The following is a 24539-nucleotide window of genomic DNA, read 5'->3' on the forward strand; positions in this document are numbered from 1 at the left end:
TCCCAGTCCTACTTGGAGGTGCTGCCAGGGATCGAATCTGGGACCTAGTTCTGCATACAAATCAAAAGCAAATGCTATAGCTTATTCCTATAGTCCTCAGTAACCATTATAACCTTTTCAGTTTGACATGGTTTTATGCTGTAATAGCTGATTTATAGTCCTTACAGTTTCTATGTTCTGGTTGCCTTATGCTTGTCAAAGACCGAAATAAAGATGGATGATTTGCATACAAAGCAGGTGCTTCACTACTGAGCTGCAGCCACATCCATGGACATCCGGATCATCCGTAAGTGGAGTCTGCCAGCTACATTTCTGTATGTGTCACCGTTCTGGATGTGCCCCCCCCAGATGATTCATGCAGGGACACAAGGGACAGCCTCCGCTGAGCATGAGTAATTCTCCTACGTGCTTGCACTGAGACCCACTGTCTGCAGCATTTGGCCAGTCACCACCTCTCAGCCTAGCCTACCCCCCCGGGTCGTTGTGATGATAACAGGGAGGAGAGACCTTGCACACTATCCTGAGCTGGACAGACAAGCTGCCATATGCTGAGTCAGACCCTTGGTCTATCTAGCTCAGAATTGTCTTCACAGACTGGCAGCGGCTTCTCCAAGGTTGCAGGCAGGAATCTCTCTCAGCCCTGTCTTGGAAATGCTAGGGAGGGAACTTGGAGCCTTCTGCTCTTCCCAGAGCGGCTCCATCTCTTGAGGGGAATATCAGGGTGGGAAAGTATATTAAATAATAGTAATAAATTCAGCAGTTTGCTTCAGTATTATGCATACCACTTGGCCCTTCCACACCACGCACAGAAGGAAAAAATTAAGCCAATCTATGCAGATCAAGCAAAACCACACAGTTGCTCCAGCTTGTCTTGGTGCAAATTATCGTTTTGTTCGGTAGTTATAAGAATAAGGAGCTGCGCCCGGTTTTCCCTCCCCAGTCCAATAGCGTTGATTTTTGCCGTTCTGGGAGGAGTCAAAGAGCCATTTCTCCGCTCAGTACAGGACCTTGCACCCTATAGGGACTACATATACTTTAAGCAAGGACAGCAGAAACAGAAAACTGCAATTTAATTCGCAGAGTGAAAGCAGGAGCCGTCGGAGGGGAGGAGCTGTTGTTCAGGGACAGAGAGCAGAGCACCTGCTTTGCATGGAGAAGGTCCCAGAAATGGCCGCTGGCGATATCTCCAGGTGGGGTTGGGGAAGAAGACACTTCTCTGTCGGAAACCCTGGAGAACTGCTTCCAGACAGTGCAGACAGTAGGCTGGGCATTTTTACCGTGCTCACACAGGTAGTCTCCCATTCAAATGCAAACCAAGGCAGATCCTGCTTAGCAAAGGGGACAATTCATGCCTGCTGCCACAAGACCAGCTCTCCTCACCAAATGGGGGCGGGCAGAGCTTTGAAACTGAGCTAAGGCCTTTGCCTTGCCCTGGTGATCATTGTTTGAAGGAGCCTCGTCCTAAGGTAGACAGACCAGAGGTCTGACTTGGTAGAAAGTAGGTTCCGATGCTTATGAGATTATAAACCTATCTAGCTCAGTTCTTACGCAGCCATCTTTCCCCGCTGTGCCTGGTGGAGCTAAGGCAGGGATTGTCCTTCTGTGGGACCTCCTGTGTGCAAAGCAGGTGCTCTACAAGGAAAGGTATTTCTTTTTGACAGTCTCTTCTGTGCAGTAGCTACTTTCCAAAGTGTTCTTTAAAAAAAGAAGAAGCAGCAGCCTTCAGAGAGGCTTGTTCGTGCTTCCCGTCTCCCTCACGCCTCCCTCTTTCTCTCTGCAATTTTCTATTTATTGCTTCCTGATCCTTAACGAGCCAGCTCCTTCCCCAATCATCGCTAATTAGATTGTGTGTCCCTTCACGAGCGCAGACACGCAAATGCAGCAGCCCAGCACACATGTCCGCCGGGCCTTCAGGAATCAATGTTGCGTCACCCAAAGGTCACGTCGCTCACTCAGACACGGCTTAAGCTCATAAGTTCAACCACAGCCAAATGGGAATTAATATTGCATTCTGCAGAAAAGAGACAACATTAAGACTGGCCAAAGGAGCATCTTAAAGGACAGAGGCTGCGCTTGGGTTTTTATACATACATTCTCTCTCTCATATATATATATATATATATGTGTGTGTGTGTGTGTGTGTGTGTGTGTGTATTTCCCCCCCTCTCCCCCCACTTTGACAGACTCAAAGAGAGCTGGCTATGGGCACCAGGTTTCACCTTGTTGATTTCAAAGTCATGTCTTCGCCTTTGATATTGTCAAGATGTTTTCCAAGCCAGAAATATGGCCTTTGAATTTTTCTTCTTCTCAGGGTGAATCTGCAGATGGCCCCCACAGGAGAGAGAAAAGCAACTGAAGACATGTGCACCGTCTGGAGGGGGGGGGAATAGGAAGCAAGGAGGAAAGCAGGTGCTTTGATGGGCCAGATCAAGGAACAATTCTGGGAGGGAAAGCAGAGATGCTAGCACAACCCAAAGAGAAGCGAGGACAGGATCTGCTATACACCTTGCTCTTTATAGAGTGACAGGAGCATATATTAGACGGCACCAAAAAGAAACCCTGAAAGAGTCGTAGAATTGGAAGGGCCCTTGGAGGTCTTCTAGTCTGACCCCACTGTTCTGTGCAGGAGTCGGCTGCAGCATTACTGGCTGGTGGCCCTCCAGCCTCTGCGCGAAAGTGAAGCCGTGCCCATCATCGCTGCGTGAGGCAGACTGTTGAGCAGCTGTTATATGAGGCAGAACCCCGCAATCCCTCAGTCTCTGTCAATCACCAGCAAAAGCTGTTGCCTCTATCTTCTGCTTGTGGGCTTCCTAGGGACAACTATTTGGCCACTCTGGGAAACAGGATGCTCAGCAAAATGGGTCTCCAGACTGATTCAGCAGGGCTCTTCATTTCTTATAACCAGACCATAGCTACCGAAAAGGAGTGTGTAGTGGTGTTGGTGGTGACATGCGGCTTGACCTATGCATTAGTTATGACATGCTAGTTATCGATGTCTACCTCTCTTTACAAAGAAAAGCCTGTTTCCCCAGGATTGTGGTGCACCTCAGAGGTGTACAGGCATACAAAGTGTCAGCAGTGAATCAGCTGTGAAAATGCAACACAACACAGGCAGAGTCTTTGCACTCTGTGTCGGGCTGAGGGAGACCCAGACCCTCTCCACCACCCATTTAAAAGGACAATAGACTTGCATAGTACTGATTGGCCAACTCCTGTGTCAACCACTAAGCTGGCTTCATCCCCCTCAGAGCCGGGCTGTGCACAGGCAGACTGGATGGACCGTTGCCAGTCATGAAGCCACTTGTCACCTCCTTGTGAGTACAAATTCCAAAGTGTAAACACACACAAAAAGGCAAAAAGAGAGCTTTAAAAAGAATAAAGCATTGAACAAAATTTTTAATTACATAATAATACCAGGCCCCTGGAGAATAAACAGTCCATTGGAAGAGTGAGGGGAGAATTTGGTGCATCAGGAGAGGAGTGAAGGTGGGAGAAAGCAGAGAACCACCACCCCCAGCAGCAAAACAAACAAACAAACAAAAATCCACACCTTTCTCCAGGTGCACTTCTATGCAGCCTTCAGGGTGACCATGAAACCAAAGACAGGGACTATGCTGTTTGGGCCGGACTCAGTTCTAAATGGCTCCCATAAAAGCAAGAGAGTACGGCTAGGTGCCATGAGCACAATGATGGATTGTGCCCACCTGAGGTATGAAGACTCTTCCCCTTCATGCTCCTCTCTCATCATAAAGGTAAAGGTAAAGGGTGCCATCAAGTCGATTTCAACTCCTTGTGCCCACAGAGCCCTGTGGTTTTCTTTTTTGGTTTACCATTGCTGCCTCCCGCACAGTATGAGATTCTACCTTTCAACATCTTTCTATATCGCTGCTGCCCAATATAGGTCTGGGAAACATACCAGCGGGGATTTGAACCAGCAACCTTCTGCTTGTTAGTCAAGCATTTTCCTGCTGCGCCACTTAAGGTGATCCTCCCGCCATTAGCATTTCACAGGCATAAAGAAGTCAGTTGTTGGACTGTGTCTTTTTGTCACACTCTAGGATGACCAAGAGACAGAACCTGAGATAAGGTGACTATTGCAGAGAGACTACAGTCACACTCTTTTGTGGATGTCTGTTCTTGCTTTCCAGGAGCCTTTAAAAGGGGCTCAGACAAATTTTGTGAAGGACAAGTCAATCAACGGCTACTAGTCTTGATGGCTACAGGCTACTTCCAGACTCAGAGGCAGGAGGCCTCCCAAAACCAGGGGACATTGCAAGGGAGACACAGTGTCAGGAGAGGGGGCACGTCTTCACCTCCCACTTGTGGGCTTCCCAGAGGCAACTGGTGGGCTGCTGTGGGAAACAGGATGCTGGACTAGATGGCCCTGGGGCCTGACCCAGCAGGGCTGTTTTCATGTCATTAATATAATTCCTGTGGGACACTAGTGTGTGCCCCAGCAAAAGTTGGGACATAAAGCTTTAGAGCAACGTCCCCCAATTCCTGGGGAAGAGAGCTGGTCTTGTGGTAGCAATCATGAATTGTCCGCTTTGCTAGGTTTGCAATTGGGTGAGAGACTACATGTGAGCGCTGTAAGATACTGCCCTTAGGGGAATAGGGCTGTTGCTCAGCGGTAGATACATATATGATAAAGAAATAGATTAGAGCATCTGCTTTAATGCAGAAGGTCCCAGGTCCATCCTCTGGCAGCATTTCTGGGTAGGGCAAGGAGGGATTCTTGCCTGAAACCTTTCAGTGCAGACAATGCAATACTGAGCTGGATGGAACAAGGGTCTGACTCAGTCTAAGGCAGCTTCCTATGTTCCTCATCAAGCAGCCCCTTTCCAAACAGGGAGTCTGAGCCTCCCCCTCAGAGACAATGCTCTCATTCAGCCGAGAATGACAACGCGTGAAATGCGGGAAGCTGAGAGAGTGACAACTCTGTGGTCCGTGTTACCCAGAAGGTCAGACAGTATGGTCGAAGAAGCGCCTTCTGCTGGGTTTGGAAACCCACATGTCTGTGATGGGGAAGGGAAAGAAATGAGGGGAGAAGAAAAAAAACGGCATTAAATAAATATATCAAGAGGAGACAGGCTGTGTCTGGGCAGGGCAAGAGAAAAATTGCCTAATTGCAGACGATACGTTACAAATGATTTTATGGGAGGTTTTAACGGCAAAGTGGCTTTCGCTGTGCCATCCCTTCGCCCTCGTGGCAGTTTCCATGGAAATAAATGGTAGCATTTTCTCTCTCCCTCTCTCTCGTGGTTTGCTGTTTTTCAAAATTACGATTAAAATCACTTCAGGAGGGAAAACGGCAGATTTCAGGGAAATTCCGCTAAGACTTGCATTACCACAGATGGGAAGGACAACCCAGGTGCCATCTTTTTTGGAGGGTAATGAAACAGGCTGGGTCTGGCATACATTATACACGCTTTCCCAATGTGTGTGTGTGTGTGTGTGTGTGTGTGTGTTCTGCAAAAGTACAGGAAGAAGCAACTAATTAGAGCAGAATTCAGTTTGCCAATAACCCGTTTTCACTTACACTAACATAGGAGAAACAGGATATAAACCTGAGAGTCTTGTGGTAGTGAGCATGAATGGTCCCTTTTGCTAAGCAGGGCCCACCTTGGTTTGTATTTGGATGGGTGACTACGTTTGAGCGCTGTGAAATGATCTCCATAGTGGGTGGGGCTGTTGCTCAGTGGCGGAGCATCTGCTCTGCATGCAGATGGTCCCAGGTTCAACCCCTGGCAGCATCTCCAGGGAGGGCTGGGAGAAACTCCTGCCTGAAACCGTGGAGGGCTGCTGCCAGTCCGTGTAGGCAATACTGAGCTAGTCTGACTCAGTATATAGCAGCATCCTATGTTCTTAACCCCAGTCATGGCTGGGGATGATGGGAGTTGTACTCCAGCTGGGAAGCTTCCTCCGGCCCGGTATAAACGATTACAACAGACAGGAATGGGCTGCGTCTGGTGCATAGGCTACTGGCTTCCTACCAGTGATGCAGACTCTTCCCAGTGCATGACAGAACTTCTCTCTTTCTTGCTGTGACACACATCACTTTCCTTCCAAATGGAGGGAATGGCTGACACCCAACTGTGAGGCCAAGGTAAAGCCACTAGAGGTCTGGTTTTAATGGTGCTCTTGCGAATGAAATGAGGCTAGCACAGGCTTCTCTCAAGTTCCAGGAACCAGTAAAGAGCAGGAATTAAACCTGCATCCCTGTGAGAGACAGAACCCCTAAATCAAACTTAAGCCACCTGCATCCAGAGCAGCATTCTCCTGTTCACCGCCCAGCGCGAGCGCTGGAGGCTGGGGCAGGTCCAGAGGAGGAGGGGGCCACACAGGCGGCCAGGGAACTGGAAAAGAAGTCGGACAAGGAAACGTTGAAGGGACCGAGTACATTTAGCCTGGACAGGAGAAAAGACGGGGGGGCGGGCGGGAGGAGAACAGGATGGGGAGAGCGCCCACTCCTGGACCTGGGTAGCACTTGCCTCTCCCCAATTTATGGCCCTGTGGACTCCATCTCCAAAGATACTTTCCTCTCCTTAAACTTCCACAGAGGAGTTGGTTTAAATTAGACAAGCCGGAATCTCCACTGCCTTCTGGAAAGAGGCCCTGTGGCCTCTTCTGGTCTTACCAGTGCAGACACAAATGGTGGGGAAGGAAACATTGAGAGTGGCAGTGCCCTCTCAAGGAATCTCGGGGGGCCACCCAGGTTGGCGGAGGGGCCACGGGGTGGCAGTCCTGGCTTCTGCTCAAGCCTCAAGTCTGACTGCTGAGCCCGGCGTCTGAGGGGGAGTCTTGGCTGACATCCGCGGATTTGCACCTGGGTAAGCCAAGCCGAGACCGTGGTGGTGGGCTGCTTGGTGGTGGGTGCCATCAGCCGAGGGCCAGCCGCCACCGCAGGAGATGGCCACAGAAACCGGGTGGAAGTCGGTGGCTCATTAAATGTAGGGCCTGAAGGAGGAAACTATTACTGCCCCCTCTCCCTGCTGGGAAAGTCCTTCAGAGACTAGCAAGTTTCAAACCTAACAACAAGTTCGAGACCAAGGGAGGACACAAAAACAAAAACAGGCAGGCTTGTGGATTGGCTGGGTGTTCCAACTTGTTTGAACAGCACGAGTTTTTAAACATGAGGTTTGGTTAAGCAGGGCCTGCCCTGTTTTGCTTTCGCATGGGAGACCACATCTGAAGGCACTGGGAGATCTTCCCCTCAGGGGAGGGGGCCGTTCTGGGAAGAGCACCTGCATTGGCCAAAGACCATTGCAGCTGGGGAAGATGGGAGTCGTGGTCAACCACCTCTGGGAATCCCTGTTCCCACTGATTGTAAGCCCCTTGGAGCAGGGCCCTCTCATCTCATTTTCTGCAAAGCACCATGCACACCTAGATGGCTATATATAATCAATAATTTTTGAAGTGCATGATGTCCGTCTTCTTCAGTTTGGCATTTCAAGGCTGTTAACCACTTCTGAAACACATCAGTATAATCAGAACAGAAGACAGCAAGAAGGTTCGGGGGGGGGGAGTATTTCCATTCTATACCAATAAAAGGAGAAGCTTATGAATCAGCAGAAGATAGACCAATGATAGAATGATGTGCACATCAAAGACTTGAGTAAACAGGACACACTTTGCCTGGTGCCTGAAGGATAACAATGAAGGTGCCAAGAAGCTCTTCCTGGGGAGGAAATTCCATCTTGGGAGCACCAGCACAGAATAAGCCTTTTCTCTGCAATGCCTTGAGCTCTGGGGAAAGGGCCCTGTGCATTTCCCTACAGAGAAATCCACCCATTCACAGCTTTCAGCAGTGCAGTGCAAGCTCCGTGACATCTTTTCCCTTGTAAAAAGGCAACTGTGGAGGGGGTTAGGAATGAAGTCAGTCACAAGGGAAGGGGGTTAACCTTCCCATACCCTAGAGGGGAAAGCTTACAGCAAAAAAGTCGCACTGCTGAACATATTAATTATTATTATTATTTATTCGATGTCTATACCGCCCTTCCAAAAATGGCTCAGGGCTTTAGAGTGGTGGTGGTATTGATCTGGATTGAGACACTTCAGCACTTTCCAGATTACACGCTGTTTAGCAGTAAAATGCTTCGGCTTGGGAGGATAGTTTCGAAAATGTAAACAGCTTGCACAACAACCCTCCTGCAAGAGGAAAATACAGCTTGCTTGCTTTTTTCGTTTTTCGTGATGCACATGCAACATTGTAAGACTAACATGCAAGGATAAAACCCAAAAGAAGGCATCGGAAATGTGAATGGCACCTTGCTGACAGCACAGGGACTGTGACGTTGAAACACAGGCAGTACAGAAGCACACTGAACGGACGGTGGTGACACTATTGCAGCATGTAATCAAGCGCCCTGCAGGATCTATAGATGACACAGGGAAGCAAAATTTCCCAACCAAGTTTTAAGGCTTCTGTGGTCTCAACCAGCAGTTTGCTCGCCTCTTGGTGCAGCCCTTCTTGGCTAAGGCACAAGGGCGACGCCGCATACATGTCATCGAGAAGGCCGCCATGCATAGACGTGGATTCCAGCTCCTGTTGACAGCCAGAAGTGACCAGACAACTTCCGCTCATCGCAGCGCATTGAGGGTAAACCAAAGCCTTGTTCTGATCAACACCCAGCATGGAATTCCACCCACCCACCCCCCGCTGGTGACTTGGCAGCTTCCCTGGCTGCCTCCAACCAGCCGTGGCTGGAAACTGTGAAGCAGACACAGCTGCCTTGAACTCTGTGCCCAGGCGCCTAGATCGTGAGAGGTCATGTCATAACCGGACAAGGAAGGGTTGGGGGCGGGGGTCTACTGCTCTGAATGGGAATGGGGTAAAAGGAGGTCAGCTGAGCAGACCTGGGTGCCTTGAGCAGAGGATGGAACAATGCCAGGTACAGAGGGCTGAAAGGTATGAAAGAAAACCGATTCCCACCCTGCCACCTCCTTCGGTTGCATGTGGGTAGCCCAATACATGGAGAGAGGCGCACGGTGGCTCTGCGTCTTTTTCAGCCACCCACCCAGAGACAGAAAGCAAGACTGGTAGAGGATGGACACAAGATGAGAGCGCACACCAGACTGAATATGCTCTGGCTTTGCTTTCGGAGCCACTGTAATAAGCAGCTCCAGGAAGGAGAACGGTGCTCGGCAATAGCTGGACCTGGTGCCCAACGAGAGAACAGGAGAAACCTCCCATGCCTCTGGGAGGAACTTTGTTACTGGCCCTGAGAGATAGTGGAACAAGAGCCCCTTGACAGAGGCCTTGCCGAAATGCTTTGGGCCACCAATGAAGTTTACCCCAGAGGTGTGCAAGATTCCTCCTCTCCTCTCATTGGACTTGGTGCTTCTCCCTTTCCGAATCTTCTCGGCCTGGGGTGTGTGTGTGTGTGTGTGTGTGTGTGAGAAAATCAAGCTTTGCCTAGGGTGCCAAAAACCTAGGGTCGGCCCTGCTTCCTTGCTATCAGTTCCTATCTGTTATCTGGAAAGGGGGCACATAGAAAGGTAGGTTATACTACTAGTAATAACAACAACGCTAAAATTAAAAAACAACATTTTAAAATAAAAAGGTTCTGTATATAAGTAGCAAGAGAGGAGGCTGCTGCTGGCACCCTTCCCACCTCCTTGTCACTTTCAACGCTTGCAAGGGTCAGACTTGAAAGGGGGCCGGCCCCACAGCATTTGACTTCTTGCTTCAGGTGCCACAATACTTGGGCTGCTCCTTGTACCTGTGCAACAGCACTCTCTCCTGCAAAGACACATGAACACAAGCAGCAGCTGTAGGCTGAGTCAGACCCTTGCTCCTTCTAGTTCAGTATTGTCTGCACTGACTGGCAGCGGCTCTCCAAGGTTTCAGGCAGGAGTCTTTCCCCAGCCCTACCTGGAGATGCTGCAAGAGGGACTGAACCTGGGAAAGCGTACAGATGTTCTTTCACTGAGCTATGGCACCGTCCCCTCTGGGGAATATCTTACAGCACTCACATGTGGTCTCCCACCCAAATGCAAACCAGGACAGGCCCTGCTTAGCAAAGGAGACAATTCATGCTTGCTATCGCAAGACCAGCTCTCCTCCCCAAAGAGAACACAACAAGTTCAGCTGGGAAGGGGCCATTTCTCTAAGGGAGAGCATCTCCTGGGCATGCAGAAGGCCCTGGGCTCAACTTCCTTCAGGGAAAAGGTTGGCAGGTGGATGGGTAGGCAGGGGCGAAAACACCTCTCTGGAACCTGGAGAGCAGCTATCAGTCGGAACAGCAGAGAATACTGCCCTAGATGGACCAAGGGTTCAGTTCAGGATGAGGCAGCTCCGTGTGAGCTCTTCCATAGCAGCCCCGAGAAAAGCAATTTCACAGCAGGTAAGTCAGTAACAGGAGCCCTTGTGTGTCTTCGCCTGGCGCTGCTACCTTTCAAGTTGCTGCCTCAAAGTTCAGCCCGGTTTTTTGCTCTGCAGTATCACATAGACACATCTCTCCTCTCCTCTCCTCTCCTCTCCTCTGGCACTCCTTGGAGAACTGAGGTGCAGCATGAGCTCCCCCTACTGCCCAAAGGAAGAATTAAGGCTTCATCCGCACACTAAATCAGGGGTTCTTGGTCCCCAGATACTGAAAGTCCACAATTCCCATAACTGCCCAACACAATGGCCTTTGACATTGTGGCGGTGTGTGTGTGATTCTAGTGGCAGTCCATTGACACTGGGGACCAGAATTTGAGAACCCCCTGCACTAAATGAAGCAGCCAACAATTTGACAAACTGCAGAAGATCGATTATTATTATTATTTTACATTTATATCCTGCTCTTCCTCCAAGGAGCCCAGTGTGGTGTACGGCATACTTAAGTTTCTCTTCCACAACAACCCTGTGAAGTAGGTTTGGCCGAGAGAGAAGTGACTGGCCCAGAGTCACCCAGCAAGGATCATGAGGCTGAATGGGGATTTGAACTCGGGTCTCCCCAGTCCTAGTCCAGCACTCTAACCACTACACCACGCTGGCTCTAATCTAGTGCTGAAACCAGGAGTACAGATCCCCTCTAAGCATTTGAAAACTCCCCTCCACACACAGTTTACTGAACTCCTCGCCAAAGTGATTTTCCTCCCCCCACCGGCCATCTTAAAAAGTGGTGTCCTGTCCTCTGCAAAACAAATTCCTCTCTCCCCCAAGAGTTTCTTTCAACTCTAGTTGCAAGCAACTAGGGGACACGATGACCCAAAGAGCACCTCTTTTATTATCGCTTATTTATGTCCCCCATTTGCTCAGATACCCATATTACCACCACAGTCCTACCACCTAGGATTGCCAACTGTCCCTCATTATACAGGATGTCCCACATTACAGGGATGAAACTTTGGTCCCTATAGGGACAGCATTCGTCCCTCATTTATTCAATAGCATATAATTCAATTACATAGACATCAATGATACTCAGGCTCTTGGTTACCACTGCATACACCTCCCAGCCGTCCCCCCTCCCCAGGAAGCCCCCACAGACTTGTGTCCCTCATTCTGGCAATGAAATGTTGGCAACCCTACACCCCTCCAAGAAAGTGAAAGCTAGTTGTGTACGAGCAGAGGGAGGAGGGAGGGGAGTTCCCCAAGAGCTTAGAGAAGCACAATCACCTCTAATCTGCCCCTCTGCTGCAAGTGGGAAGACTGGAGTTTCTCTAGCCAAGGAATGCAAGATTATTTGGCCTGCCCGCTTAAAATGGCTTGTGACTCCCCAGGAGAACCAGCTCTGGTTAAATCTTTGATTCTCAGGGCAAGACTCACAGACCAGCAAGAAAAAAGATAGGCAGCAGTGCCCTCTAGTGGTCAAAAGTAGGGATTGTGGGGCAAACAAGATGCTTGGTGACCAAGACCAGAAGTCTGGAGCTTGAGTGCAAGTGAGCAATTGACGATACTGAAGTTACAGTGCCGCAAATGGTATTGGCTGAAATCTGCAGAGTATGCCAAAGTCCCACGATTCACGGCTATGAAAACAACTGGAAACCAAATTCCGTGTGTGTGTGTGTGTGTGTGTGTGTTTTGAACAGGCTTAGTTTCCCCAAGCCAGACTAGAGACGCCCGGTGCAGTCCTGGGAGACAAGCTAGCTTTTGGCCCTACCAGTTTTTCCGTGTTGAGATTCTAAAATGATTTCTGTTAGAGGCCTTTCCCCATAGCTCTAGATACACTGAGGCTACTAGTGCTTACTTGGCAGTGAGGAAAATCACCCCGCAAATGAGTAACTTCAGGGCTGAGACTCTGGTATTGTAAACCGGTTCCTGGGCCCAGCCTTGGCAGAAACGGAACAGCTTAATTTGGCATGGAGAGCCAAGCCCAGTACAATGGACGAAGACCACCCCTTGTCAACTGAGACCATGTTTTGTACTAAACACAGCTTTATTGAAAGCAAAGATTTGGTTTCCACCATCCATAGTCTGCCTACTTAGGCTATGGAAACTCAAGGGTAGGTTGTTTCCTTAGTCCACACTGCCACCCACCGGGCAAATTCAAGAACTGCTGCACAGCGACGAATTCAAGGACCAGAGGACCCACAGACACATCCCTTCCAAAGCCTTGTCAATCAAAACCCTGTTTCCATCAGTCTTCTAAATTAATGCCACCACAGAGGACACTTGGTAGGCTTCCCTCAGCAGGCAATTCCACAGGAAAAATGCAGTCACAGAAAAGCCCTGCTTCTCTCAGTCACTTTCCTAGTTGGGGGGATACAAGACAGATGTTCCCAGTCTTGGGTCCCCAGATGTTGAAATACAACTCCCACCATCCCTTTGGCTGGGTTTGGGATCCTAGCTTAATGGTAGAGCGTGGAGAAGGACCCACCACCTCCAGGGAGCGCTGGGAGAGACTGCTGCCTGCAACCTTGGAGAAGCCGCTGCCAGTCAGGGTAGACAATCCCTGAGCGAGATGGACCAAGGGTCTGGTTTGGGAAAAGGCAGCTTTATTTTCTCCTATGTTGGCCACTGTGGCTGAGGATGATGGGAGCTGTAGTCCAACAACACCTAGGTAGCCGAAGCTGGGAACCCCTGGTATTGAAAATAAGGCCTCATTTGAAGACAAAAATGCCCAGGGAGGTTTTTCTTGGGGAGAGGATGTTCCCTTAGTCAGGCCTGCTCAACTTACGCCCTCCAGCTGTTTTTTGACTACAACTCCCATAACCCCCAGTAACAGGGGCCAGTAGCCAGGGATTATGGGAGTTGTAGGCCAACATCTGCAGGAGGGCCGAAGTTGATCAGCCCTGCCTTAGATCTTAGGCTGAGAAGGGGATAGGAAAATTGGCAGCCAAACTGACCCATTCAGGACTGCTCAACTCCAGCACGGATAAACGTGCTGATCACCCATCGCTCTAGTACACAGCATTAAAATCCCACCCCCTGTTTAACCAACACAGTACCTGTGATCCAGCAATGTCTACCGGTACAAGGTCTGTACTGAACACAGAGGCTCGCCCACCAGCCACACTTATCTGGCTCTGGCCAAACTAAGTGTGGGGTCCCCAGAGATTTCTTCTTGTCTGGGTGGTAAACGAAGACAAGTGGGGAGGGAGCTGAGATGGTGGCAGCTGCCTTGACTTTGGTGCAAAAGTATGAAATGAGGATGTCATGGCTGATGAGTATTCAGAGAAGCTGTAACTCTTGGCAGGATCCGGAGTAGGCAGGAAGTGGAGGGGCTTTTTGGAGGCTGAGAGAATGGAGCACAGCTATGGCCATAAAGTACGACTCTGGTACAAAAAGGGCCCCAGGTTCAGCTGTGGGAATGGGGCTACAGGGCACATGATTTGCATGCAAAAGTTCCCAGGTCAGTTCCTCCAGCATCTCCAGGTAGGGCTGGGAAAGATTCCTGTTTGGAATCCCAAAGAGCTGCTGCCAGTCAGAGCTGACAATACTGAGCTTGATGGGCCAAGGGCTTGACTCAGCAGAAGGCCACTTCATATAGGATGGTATTCTACGCCTTCACCCTCTCTAAACCGCTGCTTCACACACACACCCCAAGCACCTGGGGGATTTATCGACATCTTTATCGGAAACCATTTATTTCTTCCCTCAAAATGAATACAGCCTCTATCACTGTGGAACAATACATTTCAAATAAGCATTAGGGCAAATCTGCCGCCTTGGCATGAATAAAAATCGATCAGGGGACCCATTACCTTGTATCCATTTTCCAGAGGGGGGAAAACACATTGCAAGGCCAGCCCAAGACAGAGAAGCGGCATTTACATTTAGATGAAGGTGTTTGCAGCAGCCCTTGGACGGATTCCAGGCACCTGGCATGGTCTTCAGTGGAAGCGCCTAAGCCAAAAGCGGAAAGAGAGCAGGAAATCAAGTCAGACATCGTGTAAGGCTACCCATCTCAAAACATGTTGGTGCATGGGGGTGAGAATCCAAAGGGCACACCCTCTATACCAGGGATTCTCAACGTGTGGGTCCCCAGATGTAATTGGACTTCAACTCCCATAATTCCCAACCAAAGGCCACTGGGGCTGGGGATTATGGGAGTTGAAGTCCGATAACATCTGGGCACCCACATGTTGAGAAATCCTGCTCTATACTAATCAACAGGGGAGCAATTACAGGCATAGCCAGCCTCTTTCCCATGACGGAGCCTGAGGCGGCATACCCAGGGTTCCAGGGGTTTCCCCATCCAGGCCTGGACCTGCTTGGCTTCAGCTAAGTGGCTGCATCTTGGGACACAAGGAAACCTCAACATTAGCACAAAATACATTGCGCAAGCAAAGACCGACAGACAGATTGGTATCAGCCCTTCTACACGGCAGAGTTTTGCATTCTGGGAGCGGGATAGCTCGGTGTTCTCTTAGTGGGGAATTTGAGTGGTTTTCAGTTCACACACAAGCCTGTTTATACTCTCTTGGTCTGACCGGAAGGTTGATGGGTGTGGGCGGTGCTGGATGTAGGCACAAGCTAAGGAAGCAACAGCTTAGGGCAGGGGTGGGGAACCTTGGCCCTCCAGCTGCTTTTGATGGGAGTTGTAGTTCAAAAACAGCTTGAGGGCCAAGGTTCCCCACCCCTGGCTTAGGGCATCCCTGTACAACGTACGGCTGGATCCAGCCTACAAGTAGCCAGAAAGTTCAGGAGCCATGAAGAACTTGGCATTTGTGTGGGGCTGGCACAGTCAGTTACCCCACCAACTGAGCAGAGACAAGGGTTATTATCTGACCACTATCCTTGGTTAAAATTGTGGGCCACTGTGGGTAGGAAAACTAGTTCTGCAAGGAACTAGTAACTGCTTTAATGAATACTTATCTTTCTAATCAATTTTTATTGCAATAATCAATGCACTGAAAATTGACACCCCCACACCCACACCCCATGGCTGTTTCAGGACCACTGGGGCATTTGAGTTGTGCAGCTCTGGCTTAGGACCTCACATTACCAGGGGCCTCTGAATACAAAAAATGACCCAACTTCAGGTTTTACATAATGTATTTTCATTTAAAGGTGTTTCTAAGGCAAATAGGTTTATTGCAAGATAACTGGTTTTATTCGATTGTTAGTTTTTTGTTGTATCTTTGCCGAGTAAAAATAAAGCTTTATTCTTTCCGTTGTCCTTTCCGTTAATTTTTTTTGGTAATGCTATGGGGCCTTTTAAGCTTGACTGCAGCATGTTATAATCCGGCCCTGAGTGGGGGAGACCAGGAGACCCAACAAGAGGTCATGCTTCAGTAGGAAGGTGTGGTCCCTGCAGAGAAGCAACCAAATCTTAATGGTATAGTAGTACACGATCAACATGTAGTAGAAGGTCCCAGTTCAGTTCTCTGCATCCCTGCTCACACGGATCTCAAGGCTGGGGAAGAGTTTCCATGTGGAACCTTGGAGAGAAGCTGCCAGTCAGAGCAGACCTAGATTGACCCATGGCCTGACTCAGTAGAAAGCAGCTGCATAGGGTCAAGATTTGTTTTACACTTAGAAAGCACGTGCCATGTTGAGGGGTAAATGGGAAAAGGGGTGCTACGAATTTCAGCTTGCAACACTTGCTTTTAAGAAGCATTAGAAACACACCTCCTTACCTGTCCTGTGTAGCACAGGATCTCAGAATGGGACTCCTGCTCCCCACACTACTGTTGCCACCCTAACCTGACTATAGGGTAATATCCCAGCTGCCAGGCTAGGAACTTCTCTTTCATATCAGAATTTCTCCTTGTCCAGCCCTACCCCTGGCAAAGGCAAGTCAATAGCCTCAGTGTCTCCACACATCCACTGTAGTGTAGGTTGGGGTGTGTGAATCGCAGGCAGTGATGGAGGGAGGGAGAGAAAGTATGTGCGCGCGTGCATGCACAGGGCGGGGGGAGAAACAGGGGAAGGGCCTCAGAGAAGTAGCTTCCCCCGTTGCTGAGTCATAAACTGGATTTAAAAAATAAATAAAGAGGGCTTCAGCATGGATATGCATACTTGAAAGTTAACGCCATCAAAACCAATAAACTCACTTCAGAGGAAACACCTTTCCTCTGAAATAATGTGGAAACACGTGTCCTCTGAATAATGGGGCAGCATTCTTGCAAAACCAGTTCTTTTCAGGAATGTAGCATGTGGGAACAAAGTTTTATCCTCCAGCAAATAATTCTTTGCCCTCCTAGGTCCCCCATATATTTTCTGGTGATATTCCTAGCAAAAATGTGGGTACATGTATGAAAATCATGGGGCCCTAGGTTTTTTGTTTGTTTGTTTTTAAATGAGGAGCTAATTTGCAAAATATGTTATATTTAAGAATTGCTCAGAACCGACCAGTCTGGGCAGCATTCAGAGTGGCCACCAAGTTTAAAGCAAATGCACAATTCAAAAAAGACCAGGCTTTTCTCTGGCTTACTGCAGCTACTGCACCAGTCAGGGATTGTGCAAAGGAGAGTCCCAGTGGCAAATCCGCACAAGTGCAGTCCCTATGGGAGGGGAGAAGCAGGACTTTGTCCCCCCTCCCTCAGATTGTAGGTGCTGTCCTACAGAGGTGCTGTGGACAGGTACATAAGTGCTGCTGTGGAAGCGAAGAGGAAAGGGCTGAGGGTTTGGTGGGGATCGGGGGAGTTGTACGAAAGCAGAGGAGGAGGATCCCTTTTAAACCAGGTTGGGGGTGAAGGATAGCAGATATTCTGATCCCCATTCAGCCATGAGACTTGCTGGGTGGCTCTGGGCCAGTCACTTCTCTCTCAGCCTAGCCTACTTCACAGGGTTGTTGTGAAAAGAGAAACTCAAGTATGTAGTAGTGCCTCCTTGGAGGAAGAGCGGGATATAAATGTAAATAACAATAACCACCACCAGGTCCTTGGGAAGGACTCAGTGTCTGGATAAAACAAACCAGTCAATAACACCTGTCTGACTATGCAAACAGGAAATAATAACAATTAACAACAACAATAAAAAACAACAACAAACAACAATAAAGGAGGAGGCTAGAAAGAACAAGACATACGTGTCATAAATGTTTGCGTTTGCTCTCCCTTTTTGCCGTTTGGTGGCATGTTGTGCGTTTTTTGTATTGCATTTTAGTATTGTTTTGATTGCAAGCTCCCTCAAGCAGCAGTGTGCTAGAGGGACCAGTGCAGAAAAGGTTTTAAATAAATATGTAAATATTTACTTCTCTCTCTCTCTAGAGCCAGCAACCTTCAGGCAATTGCTCTCAGCCTCACCAAGGGCTGTTAGGGGGAGAAACTGTGGCGGTGGTGGTGAGCCATGTGCACCCTCCTGAACTCCTCGGGAGGGGGGAGGGGGGAGGAAGAGAAACGCAATTAAATACACACACACAAAAAAAATAATAATACACAAAAGCGCTTGCTCTCCATCCCAAAGCCAAGCGCTGCTGTGTTTAAGCCTCAGCCGCTTCCAAATGCCATTCTCCATAAGGTTTCAAATTAAAAACAGGCCCTGGGGTCCAGGAGGCAGGGCCCTCTTTTCATGAGCTTAATTTAGAAGTCAGTTTTGTTTGAAGGAAGTACGGTGAGAATTCAAAAGAGAGAGAGAGAGAGAGAAGCAAAAACCCGGCACCAGCCGCCGAGGCCTAGTGAAGCCTGAACCAAACTTGGGGCCCTTTGGCTCCATAAAATGGCGGCCGCCCTGCCCCCTTTTACCTCAAGGCAGTGGGGTGGGGAGCAAAGCAGGTAGAAGGAACCCCCACCCCTCTGAGGGATGCCTGTGGGGTCAAATCCACCCCAAAACACTCACCTGAGGAAGGCAGTCTTGGGGGGAGCAGAGAAGAGCCCCCCCAGGCCCCTCCTGGGGCAGAGGAAAACGGCCGCCGGGCCTGAGCACTGGCCTCACACAGGAGTCTCTCTGAGGGGAGGGTGGCAGGTGCAGGGCTTCCCACGCTCTGGCAGCAGACGAGCAGCACCTGTCCCCTCTCTCAGGCCCACTGTGCTTAAAGCGGCAGGCGCCCTCAGCCAAGCTGGAGCAGGCCCAAGGCCCCCGGAGGGCAACACCCGGCCCCCCCACAGTGGCCAGCCAGGTGCTTCTGGGAAGCCCACAAACAGGACACGGGGCAACAGCTCCCTCCAAGCGCTTTGCCCCTCAGACTGGTACCCAGGAGGTCTCTGGAGGCTCCACTTCATCTGTAAACTGGGTCCTCAGGAGTTGGACTACAACTCCCATCATCCCTGGGGTGATGGGCACTGTAGTCCAGCAACAACTGGGGAGCCAAGTTTTGAGACCCCACGTTAAAAAACCAAAATCTGCAATGGGAAGTTTGTGTAAAGCCTGAGTAGCTGGCCCAGAGGCATTTTAAATTAGTCGGGCCCTGCGCATTTTCTCATTCAGCGTGACCCTTGAAGCTGAATTGCTGCTTCAGCTCATGTCGAACCATTCTTGCAAGCGCTTTCCCAAGGAAAAGGTTAGCAAACTTTGTAAGCTCCTTGAAGACAGAGACCTTAAAAAAATACATGGTCATTCTGTCAAGTGCCATGAACATGGATGGAACTATATGAATTCTAAGTGTGTATACTTAGTATAAATACTAGGTGTGCACCCTGGTGGTAGTTCCTGAGTTGTTTTGAAGTCATGGCTGATCCAACACATTTTGTTTCATCCTCACATAAGCCTAATTAAAGCAAGGCACAATCCCACTGCAAAGTTCTGCTACTAAAGCATCCATTTATTTCATGGGTCACAGGAGAGCTTCCCAGTGGAGCAGGTCCGAAGTGCCCTATCTGTCCACCTCCCACTCTGCTGCCCTGCAACGGTGCCGGAAATGCATCGACCTCACTTCCTTACCTTGTTGTTGGATCGCTTCTCTAGGACCACGCAGAAGTGAAGACCATTTGGGCGAGGCAAAGACTTTCATTGGTTGCTCCCTATAAACTTGTGAAAAGTTTATATAAAGCATGCGCACACAGACACAAACACACACACACACACACCCTCCCTGCTTGCGCCCCAGTAACAGATACACACCAGCCTTGGGAAACAAGAGCCAACTGCCGTAGTGTAGCTTGGTTTTTATTTATGTCCACAAATATTTCAAAAAAATTACAAAATACTCAAATGGAGAGAACACAGAAGTCACGATTTCTGGGTTTTCTACTCTGTTTTACACTGTGTTACCCCATGGCAAACTACTCATATATACACTAAGCCTCAAGATATATATATAAATGCAGCTGTCAGAATTCTGCGTTTTAAACGGTGCAGTGAAACTAGCTCAAACCATGGACAACAATGAACAAGAGACGGCTGGAAGGAGGAAAGAAACCCACAGAAAGCAAAAAAAAATTTTTTTAAATGAATTGTCAAAGTTCAAAGAAGAAGAAAAATTTTTGGAAGGAATTCTGAAAAGGTAAACATTGAAAAGGGTCTGGGTGATTCGAACATGAGCATGATGGTCTTAAGAGGCCGGGAGCAAATAACACTGTAGTTAATCATTAGACCCAAGAAGCAAGAGACTCCTCTAGGCTTCTCTGCCAACCTGGAATGATTCAGAATACTAACCTAACATTAAAAAACCCAAATACCTGAACAGTTTCTAAAGAGGAGCCAAAGAGCACTACATGTCAACAGGGTGGGGATGGAATCAATGGGTACCTTTGACCAAAGATGTGTCTTCACCAGCCATGCTGAACTATCCCCCCACCAAAAAAAACCTATCTCCCCCAAAGAAATGCAGAAACTGGAAGGGGGCTAGAGACCTCCAAGGAGGATTCTTGTCACCCTCACAAAGGTACCATTCCCAGGTTTCTTTGTGGGGGGAAGTCATGAGAGCTTAAGATTTAAGTTCTTTTTGTGGTACTCAAATGTCTTGTTTTTAAGGGTATCTGGTCCCAAACGACCTTGAGTTATGTTTTTGCTTTCTCCTGAACTCAAGGTTTCAGTTCTCAATGGTGCAGGAAGTGTCCCACGATAAGCAAAGTACTAATCCTGCTTGCACGTATCCTGGACTCGTCTCCATCCTCTGTACAGGGGACTGGCAGGGACTAGCACAGGTTTAAGCCACTGTATGTCTGGGACAGGTGAGCACTCGATGCTGTGTGAACATGACCCTAATAACGGCTCTCTGTTTGAAAAAAGAAAGGCCAGCTTCATGTGGTAAAGCTTAAATGCTAACTTGAGAGGCTGAGGAGAGGGAACCAGGGAAGAGGGATACCAACCAAGAAAGCCTCTTTCCCCGGTCCCACATAGAAAGAGCTCAGAATTCTGTTAGGCAGGTTTAAAACCCCACATGTCTTTGGAGGCCAAAAACGATTAGCTACAGGGTTATCTGATGTGACCCACTGGAGTCCGACAGAAGGACCACCACGGATTAACAGTCTTCACAGCAAAAGATACAGCCCTCTGAAAGAGAAAACCAGAATGGAACAAAAAATGGAACACTTGACAATGAATGCAACGGAAAAATGTAACTGGCAACACGGACATCACACGCTTCTATAGATCCTTGCGCCATTCACCTTGTTAAAAAACCGTGTCTAAAGTAACAGTTGGGGGGGAAGAGGGAGAAATGGGATTCGTACAGTTGCTGCGTGCTTGTGTGTAAGACATCAGAAGCGGCTTACAGAAAATGCACACTGATTCATAGCTTTTAAAATGGCTCTGCCTTTGAACTGGAGAGCACTGACCAACCTAACCGAGAGGGGCGACTCCTTCTGGGTTGCAGAAGGCAGGCAAGTTATGAGCTGCAAATGCAGTTAAAACTCCACTCTGACCTACTGGAGTGCTCCTGATGAGGAGCTGGAGGAAACCCAGTTGACTCTGCTGCTGTGGATTCTGGGGGAAAGAACCATCTTTTCTGTTTAATATGCAAGTTAACCAAGTTCAGCAGCTCTTTTGCCACGCTGGGGGTGGGTGGGTGGTGATTCAAGTACACAGGTGATGCCCCATTCTCTCCAGATGTTGGGCGGCCCATTCTCTCCAGATGTAGGGGACTGCTTCATGTGCACATTAGTTGAGCATGGAGCATATCCCAGTGCTGAAGAGAATGGAGAAACCTCTCCTTGAACAGCTTCCAGCAGGATTTGTGGCCAGACCTCTAGAAGGCTGAAGGAAACTTAGCCAGATTATTATTTAAAAAGAAAAACTGTGGAAGGAGGGATGGATATGCATTTAGGAGATTAATCTAAAAATGTACACCACGTTAATGAACAAAGAGGAGTGATACTCGGGGTGCCCGACAATCAGCACAGCCCATTCCTTTAATGCAGGAGCTCTCAACCTTGGGTCTCTAGATGCTCTTGGACTACAACTCCCAAGGGCCTTTGGGCCACTGTGGCTGGGGAATGATGGGAGTCGTAGTCCAGCATCAGCAAGGGGCCCAAGGCTGAGCACCCCCTGCTTTAAAGGCACTACCAGTGCCAACTCCATTTGCTTTACACTCGAAGAGTGCTCTGAAGATGCCCACAGGCATTGATTCCGCTTTCAGTCACCTAGCCCCAATGCAGGAGCGGACTGTGTATCCCTGCTGAGAAACTGAATTTATGACAAACAACCTCCAGAGTTGAAAGCAATCATGATGTTCATGGAACAGAGGAATTAAGATTTAAAGAAAAGGGGGGGAAACACACCATGAAAGAAAACAGTCATTTTGTTAACATTATCCCTGCAACTCCCTTTAATGCTTATGTTGCTACCAAACCATGAAGTCAAGCTTTTATCCATTTTGAAATTACTGACCCCTTCCCCTTCCCACCCACCGTTGTCTCCCTTTAATTAAAGGGATAATTATATATATTCCTCTTATATTAAAAAATCAACTCTGTATTTTTGTCATTACCAGGTAAGAAGTAATGATTTTGTGATGCTACTGAAGGAAAACCAAAGAAAGGTAAAACAAACAAACAAACAAACAAACAAACAAACAAACAAAATCAGGACTTTGTGGAGATTATAATAGTTTTTTTAACCCCTAACCCGAAAAAATTATTTACAGACTTAAAAAGCCATGCTGCAAAGCTCTCTTTAAAATTATGAAGTTTTCCTACAATGTATTAAAATAAAAGTAGATTTTCATTTAAAATTCTTGTTATAGCACTTGGATTTTCAGAGGTTGTTATGCCGCCTACTTGCAATTCTTGGTTTATTTTTTCCTTTAAAGTATATATATATATAAATTGAGTGTATCTTTTTATGCACAGTGGCTTGCATTACGTTGTGAACCTGATTCTAGCACCTACTCAAAACGAAAATAAAATTAACCCAAAAAACCAACCAAAAAACCCCCCAAGATTGCCCAGGGAAATTCTCTGAATATTTCGAGTCCTGTGTTATTTCTCTCTCTCTCTCAAATAGGCTTCTTAAACAGGTTTTGTCATGCAAGGAGTCTCCCGAACTGATCTTGAGAAATCCTCTCTACAAATGAACACTAGAATATATGCGCTGATTAAAGTCTCGAGTGTTTGGGCTTGCTTATTTCCCCCCCACTTTAAATAGAGAAAAGGTATCTTTAGAAGATTATTCTCTTGCTTTTTGCAGTTCTTGCGTCTGCACGTAAACACATTCCATTGCCTCCAAAGGATCAGGCTCTTCTGTAGTCAGCGTCACAAATAAATAATTTATTACAACTGCTTGTCACCTTCTTTCTTCAGTCGGCTAAAAGAGAGCAGGAAGGAGAAGAGGGGTTAGGTGCTTTGGGGGCTTCTTCTTAAGAATTCAACGGATTTCCAGAGCGCCTCCCTCCAACTCAGGGTAACTGAAAAATGTCCAGAATGGCTGGATCGCTCAGAGCAGTGTTCCCTGCTACAGGGATTCCCAGAGGTGGTCGTCTACAACTCCTGTCACCAATCCCCAGCCAAAGGCCATTGCAGCTGAGGATGCTGGGAGTTGTAGTCAAGAACATCTGGAATCAGTACAACAGGACACACGGACTCAGTAACGCTCCCAATGCTGCAAGCAAGTAGTCAAAGGGTAGATATGGTCCCTTGTACATTTCCCTCTTCTCTCGTCTGGTGGGGGGGGGGGGTTAGAGGAGACGACAGAAGCCCTCTTCACACATTTTGTTCCATGTTTGTACAATCTGTGTACTGTGTGCACAGCTACAGATCTGTATAACACATGTTACAATGGACACAGGTACAGCAAGACCCTTCCTATCCGTATCCTGCAGTTCAGGAGGCCCGTACCCAAGCTCACTTTTAAAAGGAACACAGGTACAGTCATCCACACAAACACATGTATGTGTGTGCAGACATGTGCATGCAGGTACAACGTAATGTCTGAGCAGGGTTATACGGGGATCTGCATCCCTGCCCGGAACTCTCAGGTTTTAACTAACAACATAATGTTTTGGCACTGAGCTTCATCAGGCACCTGGGATGTGTGTGCACTCAGGTCTCAGCACCCTCTTCAGGTACAGAATGGAACAGAAATCTACATCAGCCACTCCTGCAATTGGCAATTAGTAAGAAGCCTCTCAAACTGGCCAGGCATGTTATAAAGCCTGGACTTAGGAATACAGGAAGTGGCATCATATTGAGTCAGACCTTTAGTCCATCAAACTCAGTATTGTCTACGCCAGGCCTGCTCAACTTCAGCCTTCCTGCCGATGTTGGCCTACAACTCCCATCATCCCTGGCTATTGGCCACTGTGGCTGGGGATTATGGGAGTTGTAGTCCAAACACAGCTGGGGGAGGGGGCAAAGTTGAGCAGGCCTGGTCTACCTAGACTGGCAGTGGCTTCTCCAAGGTTGCAGGCAGGAGTCTCTCCCAGCCCTGCCTGGAGATGCTACCAGGGACTGGACCCGGGGCCTTCCACATGCAAAGCAGATGCTCTACCACAGAGCTATGGATGTGCCTACTGATTAATCAGACCCTTGGTCCAGCTAGCTCAGTGTTGTTGACTCTGACTGGCAGCCACTCTTCAGGGTTTCAGGCAAGAGTCTTTCCCAGCCCTACTTGGAGATGCTGCCAGGGATCGAACCTGGGACCGACCGCATGCACAGCAGGTGTTTCACCGTGCTGAGCTCCGGCGACACAGAAGTGCTTCCTGCTCCATCAAACCCAAGCAAGTGACCTTCAGGGTATAGCTGCCCTACACTGACCCAGACAACTCCTCCTCGGGGCCGAGGATGGGTTTTCCTAACCCCAATGGCATTCCACAAGGTCTTCTCTCAAATGCGAAAAACAAGCTCAA

The 24539-nt window shown here is 48.5% G+C and overlaps 2 protein-coding genes across 17 annotated transcripts in view; both read right to left on the reverse strand.

The window, feature by feature from the left end:
• SAMD11 (sterile alpha motif domain containing 11) overlaps positions 1-18596 on the reverse strand; it is a 250070-nt gene extending 231474 nt beyond the window's left edge. The window contains exons 1-2 of one of the 2 annotated variants that reach the window (XM_053280812.1): positions 18155-18596; positions 14134-14275 (exon numbers count right to left, since the gene is read on the reverse strand). The gene's annotated coding sequence lies outside the window, so the exon portion shown is untranslated. Of the gene's footprint in view, positions 1-14133; positions 14276-17570; positions 17903-18154 lie in introns of those variants that run through there. The other variant, XM_053280813.1, reaches the window with a different exon arrangement.
• An 806-nt stretch (positions 18597-19402) lies between these two features.
• RERE (arginine-glutamic acid dipeptide repeats) overlaps positions 19403-24539 on the reverse strand; it is a 272298-nt gene continuing 267161 nt past the window's right edge. For all 15 annotated transcript variants that reach the window (XM_053280800.1, XM_053280796.1, XM_053280798.1 and 12 more), the window contains one exon: positions 19403-22999. In XM_053280800.1, the coding sequence (XP_053136775.1) occupies positions 22966-22999 (34 nt within the window). In that variant the 3' untranslated portion in view covers positions 19403-22965. The remainder of the gene's footprint in view (positions 23000-24539) is intronic.

Source organism: Hemicordylus capensis, chromosome 16 (genome assembly GCF_027244095.1).
Source record: "Hemicordylus capensis ecotype Gifberg chromosome 16, rHemCap1.1.pri, whole genome shotgun sequence".
NCBI lineage: Eukaryota > Metazoa > Chordata > Lepidosauria > Squamata > Cordylidae > Hemicordylus > Hemicordylus capensis.